General features: G+C 39.9%; 1 protein-coding gene across 1 annotated transcript in view; it reads right to left on the bottom strand.

Annotated features, from left to right (window-relative positions):
- Positions 1 to 408: 408 nt before the first annotated feature.
- b3gnt2b (UDP-GlcNAc:betaGal beta-1,3-N-acetylglucosaminyltransferase 2b) overlaps positions 409 to 20,761 on the bottom strand; it is a 40,375-nt gene continuing 20,022 nt past the window's right edge. The window contains exons 2-3 of the mRNA XM_042501907.1: positions 16,491 to 16,656; positions 409 to 6,733 (exon numbers count right to left, since the gene is read on the bottom strand). Coding sequence (XP_042357841.1) covers positions 5,515 to 6,708 — 1,194 coding nt within the window. The 5' untranslated portion in view covers positions 6,709 to 6,733; positions 16,491 to 16,656 and the 3' untranslated portion in view covers positions 409 to 5,514. The remainder of the gene's footprint in view (positions 6,734 to 16,490; positions 16,657 to 20,761) is intronic.

Below are 20,761 nucleotides of genomic sequence, written 5' to 3'. Positions count from 1 at the left end.
CCATAGATCCCAAGTTGAAAAAAAACAGTTGGAAATTATTGGTTCTGTAGCTGTGGGCTGACAGGTTTTTGTTTTTTTTTTTCAATTTTTTCAATTTTTATGAAAGTTTAAAGTTTGATATGACACTAGCTGAACTCAGTAATTACTACATGTATTAGTCCAAAATGGTGTGATTACTTCCTTTTTTTGGGGAGGGGTTGAAAATAAATTCCATCTCCAAAAAATAATCCTCTCACCTCAACTTTTACTTTTGAAATAAATGTGACAGCAGAGGAGAACGGACAGTTTGAAGAAATGAAAACTTGTCAGGAGTTTTGAGTCTTTTTGAAACAAGTATAACAAAAAATAACATTTTTTTTACTTCACATAATTTATTTGTATTACAATAAAAATGCATAGAGCAGTATATACAAAAACAGCAAAATATATCTTTATTGAAATAATAAAGTCAAGTTCAAGATATTAAAAAAAAAGCGATCACGTGGTTGAAGGATAATCTTACAGGTACAGTACTTACAAACATCAGGCACAGATTTGGTGATCATCTCTGACTAGTGCGGGTGTTTTTTAACACAGTAACGACAGGTTTCTGACAGTACTCGTAAATATGAGTTAATGGCTTGTAAAAGTACGGACAACATCCAACATTTTCTCTCCGGGTAATGATCCAAATCCCGATTGATTAAATGCCAAAACAATCAGGCATTTATCACGTAACTCCACCTGAATCGTGTTAGAATTTGCTGGATTTATTTTACCTGTCGTGTCGACTAATACATTCCTCTGCAGGTCACAATCCTGCAGCTGGAGCTTCGGTTGCATTTCACCGCGTATTGATGGTAATGTGACGATTTTACACACTCACTGTCTCACTGTTCTGCCTTAAAAACAACATCTACAGAAGCTCAGAAAATGACACATGCTGGCTACTTCGACCAGAGAAACACTGACTGTCCAAACACAAGTTGTGCGTCCAAAAAAAAGGGAAAAGATAATTTCAAAACAAAACTGTCGAGCAAAATTACAAAATAAAGCGCAGTGACAGAAAAAGGCTTTATAATCGAACAAACAACACAAGGGGACACAAACAGTGAGACATAAAGACAAAGTTGCTCATCAGTGTGGACAACCAGACAATACCTCTAAGTAACAATTCAAAAAACAACTGACTGATGACTTTTTAAAGCATGTAAACATTTCATGTAGCCACAAACTGTGTGCAGCAAGGACAGAATGTGGCCTATTATTATTGGTATGTGAGCTTTGGAAAAATGAGACATGTGACTCAAAGAACAAGATGATGCGTCCTCTTCAATATTTCAGACGGGTGAAATAACCCCCACTCTGCTCTTGGCTCCTGTTTCCTTTTTAGTGTTTGTTTTATGCAACATGGATGGATTTTAGCAGGTAAATGTAAATAAAACAGTGTCCAGTAAGTTGGGAATCCCACAAAAAAATGATAAATTTAACTTTTAAGAATCTTTGAGATTGTCTTAACTTTTTATGTTTTCTTGTGTGACAAACACCAACTATCTGACACCTAAAAGTCACCACGAAAAGTCACATTACAGCGACAAAAAAGGTAAAACGGAGAGACGAGTTGTTTTAAGTGATGATTTGGAGCGTCCAAAAAGTCAAAAGTGAGATAATAAACAAATGGTTCAAACGCTAAAAATATATGTCTTAGGTTTCGGACTACAAATTTGGGATCTTAAATTGTTTTAAAGGGATAGTTTGTATTTTTTGAGGTGGTGCTGAAGGAGGTTTTTACCCATGGTCAATGTAAGTCAGCCAATTACAGACAGTAGATGTCGATCCGACACAGAGGTTTTGCTTTATACTGCTGTGGGATAGTCAGACAAAATATATTTTGGCAAACTAAAAAAAATATTAATTTCTGTTTAATTGAACAAAATATTGAGAGTATTTTTTACCGATTTACAACTTGCAGAGTTTTCTATATATTTTAATAAATCTATTTTAATTTATCTTTGAAATTATTCTTCTGTCTTAGCATGCTTAATTGTTTTATTATTAATATTCTTTGTCTAATGCTTATATTCTTTGTATCGTATTTCCTCTTATTGGTGAGTTTTTATTTTTGTTTTTAAATTGTTTCTATCTGTTTCTCATTATTATCTGTCTTCCTTCTAATATACTTTTTCCTCCTTTCTTTTTTTTTCAAATTCTACTTTCACTTTTGACTGGCCTTAGTATTATTGTTCGGCTTTTATAATCATGTTGCCACTGCAAGAAACCTTCTTGCTTTTGCTTTGCTTTGTTTGTCAAACAGTTTTTAAAGGTGCTATACTAATTACGTTATTAAAAACACTAATTTTAGCTCCTATTTATAGAGATGTTAAGTCACCTTTTTTCACAATGCAGTTTAGCTTTAAAGAGTGCGATATAATAATTTACCAGTTGGAAATCACTTTCTGACATAACGGTAAAGCAGTGAAGATCTTCTCAATATAGCATGCACTAAAATGCTAAAAAACACACGCTAATATTGATTTTTTTAGGTGACTAAAGTACATTTTGTTGCTGACATCTACTGTATGTAACAAACTTTCAATAACCTTAAAAAATGTGCACTATCCCTTTAATGAGAGAAGATCACCGTCCTGACCAGCAGGGGGAGCTCAAACCGAGGCGTGCAAACATGCTCTTCTTCTCTCAGATCAAAGTGTAACAACCAGGTTCATGGTCGGACTGACGCTTAGAGTCAGTGTTGAATTTATGGAGTGGATCCAGAGACTCTCAGAGCATGAATACTGAAAAAAATCGATTTCTTAAACTGAAACGAGTCCAAGTCGATTGACTCCTGAACCTGGGTAAAGATACATTCATCTCACACACGTCTGACCTTTTCCAACAGAGTCTGAGAGACACAAAGAGACAAAAACTGCATCTGAAAACTTTAAATCTGTGTCTCACATTCAGAAAACATTAGATAAAATAGATGCAAAGTAAATATGTGCAGCACTTCTCTCATAAAGCAAGAAAAGCAATACAGTAGTGAGCAGAAACAATAAAGACTTTCAATCCAAACTGAGTTATCCGCCGTTTCAAACCTTCACCAACAAACAGTCGTGGAAACAAAGTAAAAAAAAGACAATAAGAAGTCATTTCCACTATAAATGGATAAACGATCAGCGAACATTGCAGAGACAATTTATCAAGTAAAAAAAAGCTTAAAAAGCTCAGACATGAAGTCCCACCTGTTCAAAAGCATTCGCTGACATCCCAGTGAAGCAGCGTTTAACAGCGTTCAGCCGCAGACACTCATGAGGCGAGTTAAAGCGAGAAGCTCTACGCCGGCAGCTCGAAGTGACACAAACCTCTGGAAATGCACTTCATGTGAGCAGTTTGTGTTTTCGTGTAAAGTGAGAACCTGAAGCAGAATTTGACAGCATTTTTGATTTCTCCACCCGTCTCCAAACCAAGCCCAGACCTGCTGAGCTGCACGGAGCTCCACTCGCACATTCCTGTTAACTGAAAGCAAAATGTGGATTCACTCTAACAGTCTGAAGCTCTGAGGACCACAGGAGGTTTTGTTGTAACATGATTTACCCACCGGTTCAAAAGAATTATGGAAAACAAAAAATCATTAATAAAACAAAAAGTGACACATCTGGATTCGATGAATTTACGGTAAAACAGACTTTTCAAGATGCTTTGTAAATGAACACAAACTGAACGAAACAAGTTCTGGTGAGGTTTAGTTTGAGTTGGAGCGAGTCACATGAATACTTTCGGGAGTGTGGATGGGAATAGCAGCACAAACTAAGCCTCCAGCAACAGCTACTGGGAAGTGTTCACTCGGAAGTCCTTTTAAAGCTTCAGCAGCAAAAAAACTGCTGCGTGTGGGAACGACTGGTGGTGACCAAGAGGTGAAGAATTAGGACCGGGTCACATGCTGCGTCTTTTAATGCCCAGAAAACGTGAATTTGGGTGCTACTCTTCTGTCTACTCTGTGCCAACTTTCACAGGCGGAGACAGGTTGTGCCTGACGTGGCTTAACTACCGTTACCAGCACCGTATCAAAGCCTGCTTAACAGAAAGCAAGAGCTAATCCTCCCTGCAGGTGTGTTTTTAGAGTATTCTCTGTCTAGCCCTGCGCTAAGGCCCTGTCTACTTGTAAACAGATATTTTTGAAAACATATATTTCCCCTTTATGTTTTGGCCTCTTGTCCATGTGCAAACAAAGTTTCGGCCACTAAAACACAGATTTTTTTAAAATGCCTTCTAAAGGTGCAGATTTTTCAAAACTATGGGTATCTGTTTGGACGTGTAAAACAGAGCATTTGGGAAACTGCAATGATAATGATTTTCTCAATTCCTGCACGCCCACTGCTGCTCTGTGTAATGAGCACACGCTGAAATCAACTACCGCTCCGTTAACATTTTGTGAGCGCTGCATGATCTGATGACTGCTTTAAACTTAGTATTGCTGCACCACTTCACATTTGAACGGAGCTGCAGCTGCACCTGCACCCCGTGTAATGTGGTTAACCTCAGTGTCTGCGGTTTAAAATCCATCAGAAATGACTGCTATGGATCAGATCACCAAAAATTGTTATAAAAAAAGTAACATTATAGCCTGTACTAGGGATGCACGATAATATCTTCTGATTTTGGCTTCAAAATTCATTGGCAGAGTGAACATGAACAAAACATTGACCCTTTGTCTTTGAAGTATTTTTCCCATTTTGCGCAATGAATGAATATTACGTACAAAGAAAAGCATCGTATGTCTCAGCTGCATTCCTAAAGCTGAACTTTGTTTATCTCAGTGTGCACCCACTGCTCCACAAAAACAGACGCTTGGGAATGTTTGTGCGCTTTAACGGCGTTGTTCTCGATTTTAAGCACGTCTTCCGCACGTCTTCATGGAAAACAACTGATTTGAGGGCAAAAAAACGTGGCATGTGAACCGTCCGTATCAGCCTCACTCTTACAATTATGTTTGAAACATTTAGACAGTCAAGAGTGCTGAAAACATGAGCGATTTTCATCACCGTCATCAGCGTCTTTTCCCTCGACCAAACAACAGCGAGTCCCAGGTGGACATCTCCCAGTTCTTAGTCCCCTTATTTCTATAATACAGCATTGAGACGCTCCGTCACGGAGCCGACACACAGTGTTAAAGCATTATAAAGGCCTTATATAAATAGTTGTGATATAAATATGTGCACGCAGAGAAAGACACGGCCACTTTGGGTGAAGCTCGTTCGACAGTAAAGCAGGGTTAGCTCGTCTACGGAAGTCTGCCGTCAAGTCAAAATACTATGGTGGCCACTTTGAAAACAACACATCCGTCCTCATTTTTGGAGGTAAAAATGTGTCAACTTGCTCCAAGTGACCGTTATAATAATATCTTAACTTAAAGCTGCCAACTCTCAAGTCGTGACCCAAAATAAAATATTTGTCTCTTTGACCCTTTGGGGAAAAAAATGAACTTGTCCTTGTCTCCGGGGTTGTTTTAGTCCCTCACTGCCCGCTGCGGACGCGTCACTGGCAGGTCAGGTTAGGGCTGCTGAGCCAGGCCCAGATCTGGATCATCTCCTGCGGGGTCCTCGGGTGAACGAGCATTAAGCTCTTGTAGGCGCAGGGGTTCGACCTGTACTTCTCCTCGATGTTAAAGGTCCTGAAGCCTTTGTGCTTCTCGGGGGCCAGTCCTAGTTTCCTAAGACACATCCCCGTGTAGACGTCGTCTATCGGGTAGAGCGCTACATGTTGGGACGCGTTGTGCAGACGAGCAGCGATGTCACCAGAGTAAAGGTACCCGCCTCCTCCTGCGTACGGAGGGTACGTCCCAACGTACATGCTCTCCGGGATAAAGTACTTGACCTTTTTGTCTCGGTGCGGCCCCGCGTTTGTGATCACGTCACCCACAAACAGGTCCTTGGCTTTGGGCTCCGAGAGGCCCTTGAGGAAGTCCAGGATGCGGTACGTGTTGACAAAGACGTCGTCGTCGCCTTTGAAGATGAAGCGAGCACCGGAGCAGCGGGTCTGGATCCACTCCAGGAACAGAACTTCCTTGACGGTTAAGTTAAAGAATGAGTCTCTGTAATCCCACTGGATGATGTCTTTATGGCGGGCGCTCTCGTAGTGCAGCATCTCGGACAGATCCGGGTGGTGATCCCCAGCTGTGGCGTTGCCAAGGAGGAAGATGGTAACCACTGTCTGATTAGCTATGACACCCGCCTGTCCCCAGGACTGGCGGATGGCCTGGCGACGGTCAAAGTGCGGCGCCAGGGACTTGACAGCCAGAAGCAGGAACGGCGGCGCCTTACAGATGTGAGGCTGGTCCACCATGATCGGATACGAGCGGCAGTGCATGTAAGCCAGGAAGTCCTTAAAGCGGTCCGGTAGGGAATTGTAGTCCTTCAACTGAGTAGTTACCCTGAGGTTAGGATGGCAGGGGTCAGAGGTCAAACTGGTGTCGTTGATCCAGTCAGGAATGTCTGCGGTGCTGTTGTTGGCCATCAGGACGGGATTGTTCTGAAGGTCCATAATCTGCTGCTGGCGGTTCCAGTAAGCAGAGTTGGGAACCAGTTTGGTCCAGAAGGGTTTGGAGGGGACGTGGACCTTGTGATGGTCGTTTTTGTCTTGGCTGCTGTGTCGGGAGATGATGATGAAGATGAAGAGGTTGACCATCGTCACCGTCACAACAAGCTTTAGCCTTCTCCGCAGCAGCGCCATGACAGCGTCCTGCACCCGTCACCACCTGAGCCGACAAACAGAGAGAAAGACACAAAGACATTAAGGATGGGAAAAAACTTTTGTTCACAAGCTGCATTTGAGCACCAAATCTGAGAGGACATTTATCCAGTTTCTTGAGGACAGTGTGGACTCTTTGCGGGACAGACGATGTTATATTGTGTTCAAAGTCCGGATATCACCACATGCACTGACTAAAGTTTTTTAGGCCTTTTTCTCTCCATCCTGTAAGGAGAGCTGCCATCTGTCTGTCATTAGCCACTTTTTTTTAACCTTTTTACACAAAGATCGCACTTTAGAACCGCTACGAAGTCCCGTCTTTATGCCACCAAACAATGTTAGCATCATGCTGCTCCAGAGTGGGATTTTAGACAGCATGCTGGCATTGCAGACGCAAAAGAGGCATGACAGGTGTTACATATAACACAACAACGTCCAACTCCAGTGTGACATTTAACTGTTGGCTTTGTAAACAATAACAATCAATAATCATCATCCCTGTTATGTGGCGGCTGATCTCGTCCTCGCGGACATTTTCAGCCGCTGTTCTTCTTTGAGTTAGCTGCTGACAGCTACTTTTTAAATCCCTGTGGTGGGTCGTAGATATAACACATCATCAAAACGACACACCCTGTCCTGTCCATGATCCTGTCCTGCCGGCTGTCTATACAGACCAGTTTTCAGCACTCCTACTACCTCTGATGCCAGCTTAAAATTGAGGCCACTCTGCCCCCCCCATTGTATCATTCATACAGAACGGCGAGGTGGAAAAACAGCGTGAAATTCCTGCCTTGAAGAGGCTACAGCTTGTTAAAAGCAGGAATGTCCCACTGTTATTCCATCTCAGCATTTAGTATAAAAGGTGTAATGACTGAATGGGGAACAGTGTTGTAAGAGCAATGAATTGACGTCTGTGTTAAAGGGACAGCCGGCAGGACGGTATGACTGTTGACGTTCAGATGACTTGCCCATCCTGACAAGGTCAAACACCCTACAACAGGGACAGGAAATGATTGTGATTGCAGTGTATTGCAATGCATTATTCTTATTTAGAAGTGCATGTATTAATTGTCCCACTAGAGGCCGACAACTGTTGTGTTACATGCCTTGTCTCTTTTGCTTCAGAATGCCGGCATGCTGTCTAAAATTACACACTGGGGTGGCATTATGCTGATATTATTTGATTCTGTTTAAAAAAAGCAAAGGCGGCGTAATGAGGGCTCTTTGTTTAAAAAATGATTTAGTAATTATTGTAAGATTTCTGAAATATTATATATGCTCTTGTTTTGTTTTGCTTCTTAAAAATGCCAACAAACAGTGCAATATGCACCATAGTGATATAGTGCCTTGGTCTGCCAAAATGTTGATAAAAAAATGAAAAATCCTGCATAATATAAAACAATATTAGAGCATTACAAAGATAAACATAGGGCACAACAAAGGAGCAGATTAACAGTGCACATTTTTTTTAAAAACAAGGTAAGTCATGTTAAGTTCAGAATGACTATTTTACAAGAGGCATAAAACTTCTTGTAGAGACATCAAACAGTGAAAACTGGTTTTACTATTCAGAGAGTAAGAATAAATAACCGTCTTTGTGAAATAATGACTACAGTGTGGCTGCTGTTTAAACTGCAGGTGCACCTGACTCCAGCACTGACAAACAGATCTTTCTGTAATCTTTAACCATTCAGGTCTAAAAACAAACACAACTACAAATGTCTTTGTAGGAAAACAGGAAGCAGAAATCCTGCCAGTAACCATGACGAACTACAACCACATGCACTACTGCTGAAAACACGTGTGTAATACATCTTTAATGCGCTTCTTAAGAGCTCGGTCAGTCCTGACAGGAATCACTGATGGAAAAATCAATTGATTTTCCTCCTCCTAACGATCATGTGCTTTCCGTTTCAGGGAAAACAAGATAGTCATCATTGTTTCTATGGTCTCCATGGTGAGGCGAGAGATGTGTGCTTTCACCACACATCTCTCGCTATGTTAAGAAGAAACTGATGAGAAGAGATTTCAACCACTGTGACAAAAAAGTCACATGACATTGAACAAACATTTTATTCAAAACTGTTGGAAAATTTCAGAGGAGATAAATATCTGAAGATCTAAATCACATTTTCACTCCTGCTAACAAGAGCCAGCGTTTCTCTCAGGACACCTCAGAGAGGAGCGACTCAAAGCCGTCATCAGCCGTTCAACAGTTGTAGAGCTGTAAAGTTGGTCAACCCTTTGAAACCTGGATCAACAGCAGTTTTCTTGTGTTGTATTCAGATGCCTTTCGTAACCATTTAAAGAGGCAAAGAGCAACTTGGCAAGAAATGTCCCCTAAACTGCAAGACAATAGTAGAAGGTGACAAGAAAAATGACTTAGAGAGAGAGAGAGAAATTTTTTTTTTTAAAAAAAGTAAAAAAAACTAGTGAAAAACATATATGAACATATATGATTATTTTAAAAATATGTTTTAAATTATGTGACAGAAATATTTAAATATTATTTTATCACTTTTTCAGGTAATTTCCTTTTTTGTGCTAATTTTCAGGAAATTTTCTTACAATTATTGCCATTTTCTTGCTAATATTTTGTGTCATTTCTTGTAAAGTTGCTCATTGACTTTTTTTAATGCTCTTAAGAAGACATCAGACCATTTTGCACAGGTTTCAAAGGGTTAAAATGCAATTTTTTTTTTGCTATTGCTGCACCGTAGTCCCACTTAATCATCTGGCTCTGATTGTTTCAGCCACCATGCAACACTAAGACAGAAAATCATTCTGCAAACTCTGCAGATCAGTAACAACAAGCTGTCAGGTTGTCCAGCAGGGTGTGTGCTCTGGACTGACAGGCAGTTAACACACTTATTAACTTTGGCTTCAGTCCAAACTAGACAAAATGAAACAATTAGTCACCATAAAAAGAAATGTTCACCTGCAGTTATGTAACAGCGTGTGCTGCTCAGTAAGCTGCACTACAGCTGCTGTGTGTCTGTGTTTAGTAATGACGTGTTTACGTAAAGGGATTGCCGTGGATTTTTAAAGTGGGGCTGTATGAGACACTTATGTATAGACAGTGTATAACATACAGTAGCTGGCAGCTGCAGCGCTCCCGGTCTGCAGAAATACACTGGCCGCACACCTCGCAGGGGTTGATTTCAGGTTTGGAAATTTTTTGTCCCCCTGCTACTGTGGCCAAAATCTACCAGCAACTCATTAGATTACTTTTTTAATTTGTGGCTTGTGAGTTCAACAAATCTAGCAGGCACCTGCATATTTTACCAGACTTTGTCTGCTGGCTGGAGCTAATTTCCAAACCTGGTTGATATCAGAATGTGTTTTGGCAACTTTAAAAATGACCTACCTAAAAGAAAAAATCAACATCAGTGGTGGATGCCATATTCAGAGTATTTTCACCTCTTTATCTCGCCGTCACACAACCTTTTCCTACATTTCACATAAATTACTTTTTTTTACTGATTTTATTGCAATTTGTGACTTTTGATAGCTATTTCTGCTAGCTGGTTTTTTGTTGAATTAGTTGCTTTTATATTTTGTATATCCCTTTGCATGTGAATTCAGGACATTGCATTAAAACAGCTTCATGCTCAGTCAATTTTCCCTCAATAAACAGTGGCTGATGATGATTTTTCAGAAGTTTGGGTCGGTTTAGCAGCTGATACGTGACCCGACTGAAACAAATCTTCACGTTTTAAACACTCAATACAGCGTGCACTTAGACAGATACTGTATGTTTTCAGTAGGCCTTTTTTAAAGTGGCTAAAACACGTTTCGATATCGACCCCTCTGAGTCAATACGAAACAGTTTGCAGCAAACTGTAGCCGGGGAAAAGCCACAATTATCTCAGAGTGCAACAAATGCAAGCTACCAATTTCAGCTGCTTTTTTTATTCCGAAAACGATATTTTGAGGACGGATCACGTATTAAAGTCGAACGATTTTCTAATTCACTGGTTAGATCCTGGAGACGCCAGCGAGCCAGATGGACCTCTATGAGGTTTCATTGATCAGGACAGACAGCAGGTTTTCCTCACGCTGATTACATCTGGCACTAATTTACTGGACAATGCCAGGCTGTGTTTGAGCACGGTGGTTTCCTCCTGATAAAAGGTCCGGTGCGGTGAGGCGTCTCACCTGTGTGGGACTCAAGACTGTGTTTGCTTAAATTCAGATATCTCATTTTAGAGCTAGGCGTGGTTTGGTATCATGGATGTATTATTGGACTTGGTTACCAGACCCAAAGATGGCAGCTACTTTGTCAAATGAGAATTGCTCAGCTGGCGCATACACAAAAAAGGTTTTTTGGTTTCGATATCGACCCCTCTACACATGGTAATGCTGAGCTGTCTGCTGCTGCAGACCAGGAGTGCACCAACCGACTGTAAAAACACACAACGCCCCACTTCAAAATTCCCAAACTATCCCTTTAATTGAAGCACTAAAACAGCAGAGGACAGTTTCATTGTATGATATATTTCAGGATTTGTTCTCGCTTTGGTTTTGCTCCTTTTTTCCCCGGCATAAACTGAACCAGTGAAGAAATATGGACAACATGTGAGCGGTGGGTTTGAACAGACAATACGGTCTTTCGGGAGGTTTGAGTCTGCCTCAGGTTTCTGTTTTGGCATGCTCACACACCCTCAGTGATAACATCCTCTTTGCCGTCTTCTCTTCTTACCGAAAATATCTGTATTCTTCCCGTTTCCTCCTCATTTTTGTGATGGCCAGGGAGGAAGCGTTTACATCTGCATGAGCCACTCTGGGAGTTTTTATTGAGTTATTTATGAACTATTTGGAATTCTTGTGGTACTCTGAAAACACACAATGACCAACATTATCCACGGTGAGTAAAAACTTGTATTTATTGCTTTTTTCTCCTTTATTTATTTAGCTTGCAGTAGAGCGGTGACAGGAAACGAGGGGACAGAGAGGAGGTATGACAAAGATTCCCAGCCAATCTGGTGACCCCACGATCAACGCTTTGACCCCGCGGCTACCACGACGCCCCACTTGAACTTTCCAAATTTGATTCTGAGGCTGTAAACTTCAAACTACACGTATCCTGTATAAACAGCACTTTGAAAGCAATAAAACAAACTCACGACTGGATAATGAAAAAAAAAAAACGAAATAAATGGCAGCGAGCGTGCAGCTTTTGCTCCAGAACTGAGCCAACGGGCCCGAGGGTGAGCTCTGAAAGCCAAAAGTCTCCACATCTGGGAGATATTATGGACATTTGGGACCTTTATTTTTTGACTTCTTGACCCTTTCAGTCAAATTCTTGTCACATAAAATTAAAAAAAGCAGCCAGTAGCAGCTCTGTGAGGAATCAAAGGTTTTTACTATTCATCATAAAATAACTGAAACGATAAATCCATTATCAACTCCTCATCTTTCTAACAACTAATTGATTAATCTGCAAATCAACTGATTGACCATCTGTTTTACTTCTTCACATAATTATCTCTGTCCTCATCTGCCTGCCCTTTCTTATTTATATTTTTTATCATAGCCTATAATTTATTTATTTATGAACAATTTAATAAAATCTTTAATCAGAGTTAAGAGACTGTATGCACTGTTTGACTGTTTCATGGGAACCTCACTTGTCAAGCCCTTTGTGGGTTTTCTGGGTTTCCCCTGCATGTCTCCTTTTCTTGAAATGTATATCATTGCTGTTTTTAATGTGTGCTAAATAAATCGTATCAAATCAAACTGTCTGACAGGGAAAATCCCTGAGTGCGATTAGTGTCATGCTGCAAAGAAAGAGAAACACAACATAGCATGATAGGGCTATATGACAGCTAAATGCTGAAGGTTTTACTCTCTGGTACAATAAATTTAACAGTTAAAATGTTAAACGGCTCGTGCTTCAGTGGGTTTATCTGCCTCCACAGCACAGACTGTATCCTTCCTGCCTTGTGTCGTGTTGCTCTCTTGGCCTCCTAGCAACACCTCTGCACCGCTGCGTTCCTGTTTGCTCTCTGTCCAACTCTCTATCCCTGTTTACCCCTTTTATTCCTCACCTCATCTTCCTGCTTTCTCTTGTATTTGGCTCATATTTACGTAAAAACAGGGAGCACAGGGCCGGTCACATCCTCACAGGATGATGAAACATAATCCTGACGGTATCTCAGTGTCAAATTACTAAGAACGATAATCACAGATGCAGCTTTTTCACTCCTTTTTCTCGCTTTTTTATGAATGATTAAGCTTTCCTGTCCTGTGCATCCCCATACAAACAAGGAGACTTCTGGAAAACGGGTATTAGGGGAGGAGGGCTCTGGAGAAGGAACAACATGTTGACGAGACCACAGCTTCCTGTCGTCTAATTAACCATCAGCGGCGCAGAGCTGAACATACGCCTACCTGCATCAGGCTGATGGAACATCTGCGGCTGGTTACAGGGCATTTGTTTCAGCCGTTACACGGACGTTTCAGCTGATTCTCTTATCAGTAAATCAGGTTTGGGTGCTGAAACTGTTAACACGGGAACTATTTTGGTCACATTCAAGCTTTAAAGCCACAGAGCAGATTTATGGCCCAACGAGCCCTCGTCACGTGCAAAAGCGTTTTCCCTCCAATATTCAAATGTTGTCCCTGCTGCGGTTCACACCTGCAGTCTTGGATGCATATCTTATAAAAACCAAACTGTTGCATCAAGATGCTCTTTTTAAGAATAGATTTAGATGCAGAGCACACACGGGGTTTACCAAGAAAAGACATTAAGCAGCTTAACAGGAAGCACAGCATGTTTGTGCTTAATGGAGGTCCAGAGCGCTCGTAAATGACATAACAGTGGAGTCGAGTATCTGCTCAGGAAACATCTTTGGCTCCATATTACTGACTTTCTACTGTATGGAGACTCTAATTGTCTGATATGTATGTGGTAATGCATGATAATGATAATGTGCGAGAGAGAAGGATCAGATAGAGGAAAATGAAGCACAAAGCAGACGCAAAAACCTGCATGACAAAAAGCAGAGAAACCATTATGCCTGATTTTGATTATTTAAATCTGGGGGGTTGGCGACTTAAAATTATGCCAGAGGAATCAGATTTGGTAGTTTAATATGAATATTCGACTTTTTTTTTCCACACAGAGCAAGTCTTTCTGTCCTTCTATCTTTCAGTGTGCGACAATCTGATCACGCAAACAGCACGAGAGCAAACGATAATGTTCACGGGGAAATGAGCCGGAAGCTGGGCTCTCTTTCTGCCCACAATGCTATGACACAAAATCTGGTTAAAGATCTTTAACCCTCTAAGATCCAGACGCCTGATGACTAAAAGATTTTGTTATTAATGACCAACTTCAAGTGATGGCGACTTGACTTAGCTGGAAATGTTTTAATGTCCTTATAGCTTTATGGAAAACTCTGTCAATAATTTAATTAAGAACGAATGATCTGTATCAAAGGTGGATTAGTTTAATTAAAATTTTATTCAATTATAAATTTAGCAGCCTCCTCATAAGAGCCTTGTGTGGTGCTTTTATACAGAACAGAAGTCGACCAATATTGGTTTTTCAGGATCAATTACAATACTGATTATTAGCATTTAATGAGACCAATAACTGATATTTGGAACCAATATGCATTTACATCAAAAATGAAAATATTTCTGTCGATATTGAGAAATTTGAATATTACAAACTCCAACACTAAACTTTGTTTAAATGCCTTCAGCAAATGTTCAATCAAAACTGAAACTTTGGAAAACCTATACAGAAATTTCCCATCAACTTTTTAAATCAAAATGAATACATAAAAATAGCTTTGTGGAGTTTTACAAAGTTAAAGTTCCTCCAGTGTTGATACTTTCTTTCCATTTATGGCGTTAGTTGAGTGTAATTTGCACATTTTTTCATTAATTAATTTTACTGACAATCATTGGAATTAAATGCTGATACAGATAATTGGTAAAATGCAGAATATCGGCCTGGTCAATAATCTGTCGATGGTTTGAGTGGGTATGTTTTAAGTTGGGAATTTTTTTAAATCGGTTAATTTGCCACCAACTGACTAGATGATTGCTGACTAAAAGCATTAGCAAGTATGTTTCTATCGAGGTTTCTCTCTTTGCACCGTGAGTCAATACGAAACATTTTGCAGCAAACTGTAGCCGGAGAAAAGCCACAATTATCTCAGAGTGCAACAAACGCAAGCTACCAATTTCAGCTGCTTTTTTTATTCCAAAAAGGATATTTTGAGGACGGATCACGTAATAAAGTCGAACGATTTTCTAATTCACTGGTTAGATCCTGGAGACGCCAGCGAGCCAGATGGACCTCTAAGAGGTTTCATTGATCGGGACAGACAGCAGGTTTTCCTCACGCTGATTACATCTGGCACTAATTTACTGGACAATGCCAGGCTGTGTTTGAGCACGGTGGTTTCCTCCTGATAAAAGGTCCAGTGGGGTGAGGCGTCTCACCTGTGTGGGGGAGGGGTGTGAGACAGCAGAAAACAATAGCTGTGGCAGGTTAAGAGTCGTGTGTGTGTGTGTGTGTGTGTGTGTGTGTGTGTGTGTGTGTGTGTGTGTGAGAGAGAGAGAGAGTTTAAGCAGATCTAAATGAGTTTCAAGCCTGTGTTTGCTTAAATTCAGATATCTCATTTTGGAGCCAGGCGTGGTTTGGTATCATGGATGTATTATTGGACTTGGCTACCAGACCCAAAGATGGCAGCTACTTAATCAAATGAGAATTGCTCAGCTGGCGCATACACAAAAAAGGTTTCTGGGTTTATTTCCGCGATATGTGGCCCTCTGAATATGAGCAGTTTATGGACTTTACATTGTGATATCACAGATTTTTAAATCACTTTTCTGATACCTAAAAAAAATCTTAACACAAAGAGCAATAATGAATCCTGTTTGTGGTTGGAGGTGTCCTGTTTTGCGAGGCTAAGCTAAAAGGTGTTTAATGAGGACTAGTGTGTAAGATTTAGGCAGCTTTAGTGGCATCTAGTGTGAGGATTGTAGATTTTAACCAGCTTAAACTTCTCCTGGTCAGAATTCATTTTTCGTTGTTTAGGAGGTTTTTACTGGGAGCCGGATTTTCTGCAGAGGTCTCCTCCTCTCCAAAACAAACGGACCAGGTGATTTAAACCGGTAGACAAACTGAATAAAGCAGTTCAACTTTACAAATCATTATTTCAAATGCTGTTCAACTCAGAACAGCATTTGAAACCTGTTAATGAGTATTCACCTTGATTCTCTGATAACTTAAGATTCAGACGTTTAGGAGGTTTTGACCGGGAGCCCAATGATCCAAAGAGGTCTCTTCCTCTCCAAAACAAACAGACCATGTGATTTAAACTGGTAAAAACACTAAATAAAGCAGCTTCACTTTAAAATAAACTATGTTTTCCTAACACTGCTCCCTGCAGAGAGGCCGCTAACTTTGGCGGCTGACGCAAAAACACGTATAGTCGTATCTAGAGCCGGTATTTGGTTGTCCGTTCTGGACCACTGTAGAAACATGGTGGTGAGAGCGATCTCTGTGGACGAGGACCTGCTTCCTATGTAGATATAAACTTGTCATTCTAAGGTAACAAAAACACAATTCTTATTTTCTGGTGATTACGCTGTAGAAAACAAATTTATTTGATCAGATTCCCCTAAATGCTGCACACTGGATCTGCACCTGCACCTGCACCTGCACCTGCACGCCTTGAAAAAGACGTATGTCACCTGAATATGCTGCAGTGTGTTCCTGAAGGTGTGAGTGCTGGTCTCACCTGTGCAGGTTAGAGCGCCTCCTCAGCTTGTGTCGTCTTGGTGTCGTCTCTCGGCTCTCTTAACCCATACTTAGCTCCGCCCTCTGGGGAACAGCAGCCAATGAGGCAAAAAAAAGGATCAGGCAGGGAGGAAGGTGAGCGGGAGGGAAGATCTGGAAGGCCAAACCTGAAAACAGATGAAACAACCTGCGTGTCAGCATGCTGACAGGATCTTTGACTGAGCAACACGACAAGATAAATATCAACCGCTTAATGGGAACTCAAAAAACCAGTCTGTGTTACCCACATGCTGAAAAGCAAATGTGTACAAAAGAGGGAGAAAGTCACACTGAACAAATGTCGAAATATTAACAAGCAGGAGGCGGCGAGGGTTAACAATTTATCCTGTATTTAACTAAGTGATTGTTAATATTTTTAGATCGCCCTGTCAATTTTATTGATGGATTTTACCCGTTAGAGACCAGAGAGTGCGGCTCGACTCTGATCTCAGCGCACAACCACAGTTAAGCTGCTGTGTGTTTGAGAGAAGCAGCTGTAAAGTGCAAAACATGTACGACACAAACACAAAAAAATGCAAAAATTAGTCAGTCAACTTGTATTTTTCTGTATAATGCTAGTTTAGAATAAAAAAAATCTTCTTATTGTGTGTTGTTTCAAGTTTGTGTCATTTTTTGACCTCCTGATACATTTCTTAATTTCATTTATACAGATTTTATGCAATTTTTATCTGTGTGCAAATAAAGTAAGAAAATTGTATTGTTATAGTAATCTTTTAAAGCAAAAATCTACAATCTTTTGTGGGTCCAGCTTCTTTAATTTTATGCTCTGCTTTTGACATACACGATAGTAAACTGAATATTTTGAGGGTTTGGTCTGTTAGTTCTGGGTTGTGGGACATTAGAGTATTTTCACTAGATGTTTTATAGACAAAACAATTAATTTCAAAACACTCATACGTTTTTAGGCTCACTATCAATCCCAAATCATAACTCAGATGCCCGAGTGTAGGAAAATACATGAAAAACATTAGAGGAAGCAGAGAGCAGGCAGTTTCATGTTTTATTCTTGTTCTAGTGGTGAATTTAATTTGTAAAACAACAGAAGCAACTCTGTCCAAAACCACAGTTAGTTTATTCCACGACCAGAAACCACAAATCACAATAACCATCCGGAAACTTGGACAGTTGTAAAGCAGAAGTCAGCAGCAACTAGAGTTACACTCACACTGAAGTTCCCCTTTTATTCTGAATATAACAATTTTCTGAATCTGATGCGGGTCAAATAAACAGAATATTCTGTTTAAATAATCAGAATTAGACTGTTTTCCAAATATAGCATATCCAGATTCAGATGTGTGGGATTATTATTTGGATTTTAGGAGCATTGATACATTGCACATAAACTAACTTGCAGAGCTTTGGGGTGGACATGCATGAAGAAACCCCTCATCTCTGGTCAGTAGCAGAAATACACCTACTTCTAAAGATTATGAAAGACTGATAAACAGGTTTTTGGATATTCACAAATATCCCAGCAAAGAGCTTTACAAGAGGGAGTCCAAATTCTCCACCGGTAAGAAAACGTGAAAAGAAAATCATATTTTGATGCAAAGAAACCAAAAGACACACGGCTGTAGCTGTTCTACCTTTCCATGTTTTAACGTGACAGATGACATGTGAGGACACGTTAATCAGAGTATGCACGGCTGCATGTGAACGGGAGCGTTCGTGGAAAATTATTTTTTATTAGACATGTAAACAGCATAGTATGAATATTGTCTTTTTTTGGAGTAAGGGCAAAAATGGACTATTGTACATGTAAAAATGCTCTCTGTACTCAAAAAAAGACTTAATTCAAGAGCTGATAGGATCACATTTCACTGCAGTAACACTTGTGTGATTTCATGTGACAAATACATGATTGCTTGATTGAAATTTTTTTTAAAAAAAAAATGTGTTTGGAAATTTGCCACATTGTCTAATAAATTAAGAAATGACTTTAAAATCGCCAGGAGCATCAGCAGTAAGCAAACACGCAGCACAGTGATCAGGTTTCTCCAGGAGAGTCTGGCTGGTGAAAACAGGTTTCTAAACTTTCCCTATGTCCACTGACGAAAACGGTATTTGTCATTTACATGATGTTAAAGAAACGTGATTAATGCAAACACTCAACTGTAGCCTGCGCTCAGCTGACAGCTCAACACAAACAGGCACAGGTGGAACAGAGATAACATGTTAAAGGGTAACATTCGAAACAGGAAACAGACAGCGACCCTACACACGGTTTACAGCACAGACATTCAAATCATGAGGCGCTGCAGCGTTTCTTTAAATACCCAAAGAGAGTTTCATAAGTTCTTCCCACCACAGATATCAGAGCAGCTATAATTGTCGTTTTGGGGGATTTCCTTTAGTTTACAGTATTTGCGCTCACCCATGTCATTTTGTCCCCTCGGGATTAAAGCTTGTTATGTTTGAGCTTCTCTTAAGCTGCATTCACAACGAATTAGACGTTGCAGCAAAAACACAAGTCCCCCATTTATTTGAATTTGGGTTGTGCGTCTAAGCTGCAGGGGAAGCTGAAAAAATTGCAGTGTACAACAGCAAAGAGCTGAAACAGAATCAACTTTTGGTGAATAACTTCCTGATGTCATGTCGAGGTGAACAATCAGCACAGTCTCTTTCTATTATTAATGTTATTCAGAAAAAAACAAAACATGAACAGCTCGTGTGTACTATCCTCCAAAGGAGAGCACTGGTATCTTTTTAAAAAATCACAAGTAGCTAAACCACCGATACCGATACAAATACACCACTTCATGCAAAACATTTTTTTCTACCTCAATCGATACCCGTGACGTGGATGGAAGCATTCAGCTGCGTAAAATAACCAGCGGCCGGTGAAGTCATACTTTTTAACATTTTGGTGGCAACTGGGTTCAATGAATGTCAACTTCATCAAAAACACGGCGCTCGACTTCACCACACGACAGCTCACAGTGACTGGCTGCAAACATAAACATTAACTTTTTAGGTGGTGTTTGCCTTTAACCCTTTGAAACCTAAGCAAACCAGCTTGATTTCTCACAAAAACATGGAAAAAAAGGTAATGAGTAACTTAAGAAGAAATGATCCAAAAATTCTCAAGAAGCTGGTTAAAAATTATAAGACAATTACCTGAAATTGGCACAAAAAAGAAAAGTAAAAGAACAGAAAAAGGAAATGGCCTGAAAAGAGTCATCAGATTTAAAAAGCAAATAAATAATAATAATAATTACTATCAAATAGTATTTTTCTGTAACTTCATTTTAATACATAATTGTAATAATAAAGAACACATTTTAAAAATATATATTTTTTTCTCTCTCTTTTTGAAGACTAAATTTTCAGGTCATTTTCTTGGAAACGTTCACAGTTTTTGAAGTAGTTTGCTACACATTTTATGCCAATTTCCTGGTTGCTTTTTCACAAATCTTTTTGAAAGATATCAAACAAATGTGCTCAAGTTTAAGATGTTGAAATGTTTGTGAAAGGCATCTGAATGCAGCACAAGAAAACTGATGTAGATCCAGGTTTCAAAGGGTTAATGGGTTAATGATACTACAGCTTAAGCCAGACAGGACCCGGGCTGCTGCAAAGGTCACAGCCTGTTTGCACACACTCTACCAGGGGAGCTAAAAGCCGCCCAAAATGCCGGTGTTTGGGTCACTTTCTTGTCTCGATAATTAATTCTCAACTTATTAAGGTCAGCAAAAACTATCAAGGTCATGTCCATATATCAAAACAACTTGCCCTTGTGTTTATATGCCTTTGATGACATAAAAATGTCACCAAAATTTTAGCCAACATGAAGCCACAATCTCCTTCTGTCCTCTCAATCCGCTTTCTTTTGGAGCTGCTCCAGATAGACACGCAAACATTTATTTATCATCTTTTAATGTCCTTCAGTCTCTAATTCCAATGTGTGTATATTCCTAAAATTAAAAGCAAGGGATGTACTTATATCATTATGCTATTATCATTCTAAATATATGGCATAAAATGGTCTTAAAATGACAATAATGTAGTTTATCACAATTATTTCTGGGACAATAACAGTACTTATGGTTACGTTCATTTGTCTTTCTCAGCAGCAGTGATACTAAAGTCACGATAATCTAAGGAATTCTACAGATCTTTTAAGCCAACATAAACAAACTAAACCAGGACAAAGACCGCTGAGAGGGGAGATCGTCTTTCTCTTGTCGGCCTCCGCCCACCACTCCCCCAATA

The sequence above is a fragment of the Plectropomus leopardus genome, chromosome 15, assembly GCF_008729295.1.
Source record: "Plectropomus leopardus isolate mb chromosome 15, YSFRI_Pleo_2.0, whole genome shotgun sequence".
Lineage (NCBI taxonomy): Eukaryota > Metazoa > Chordata > Actinopteri > Perciformes > Serranidae > Plectropomus > Plectropomus leopardus.
The sequence above is the reverse complement of the archived record's forward strand: the minus strand, read 5'-3'. Positions and strand labels throughout refer to the sequence as shown.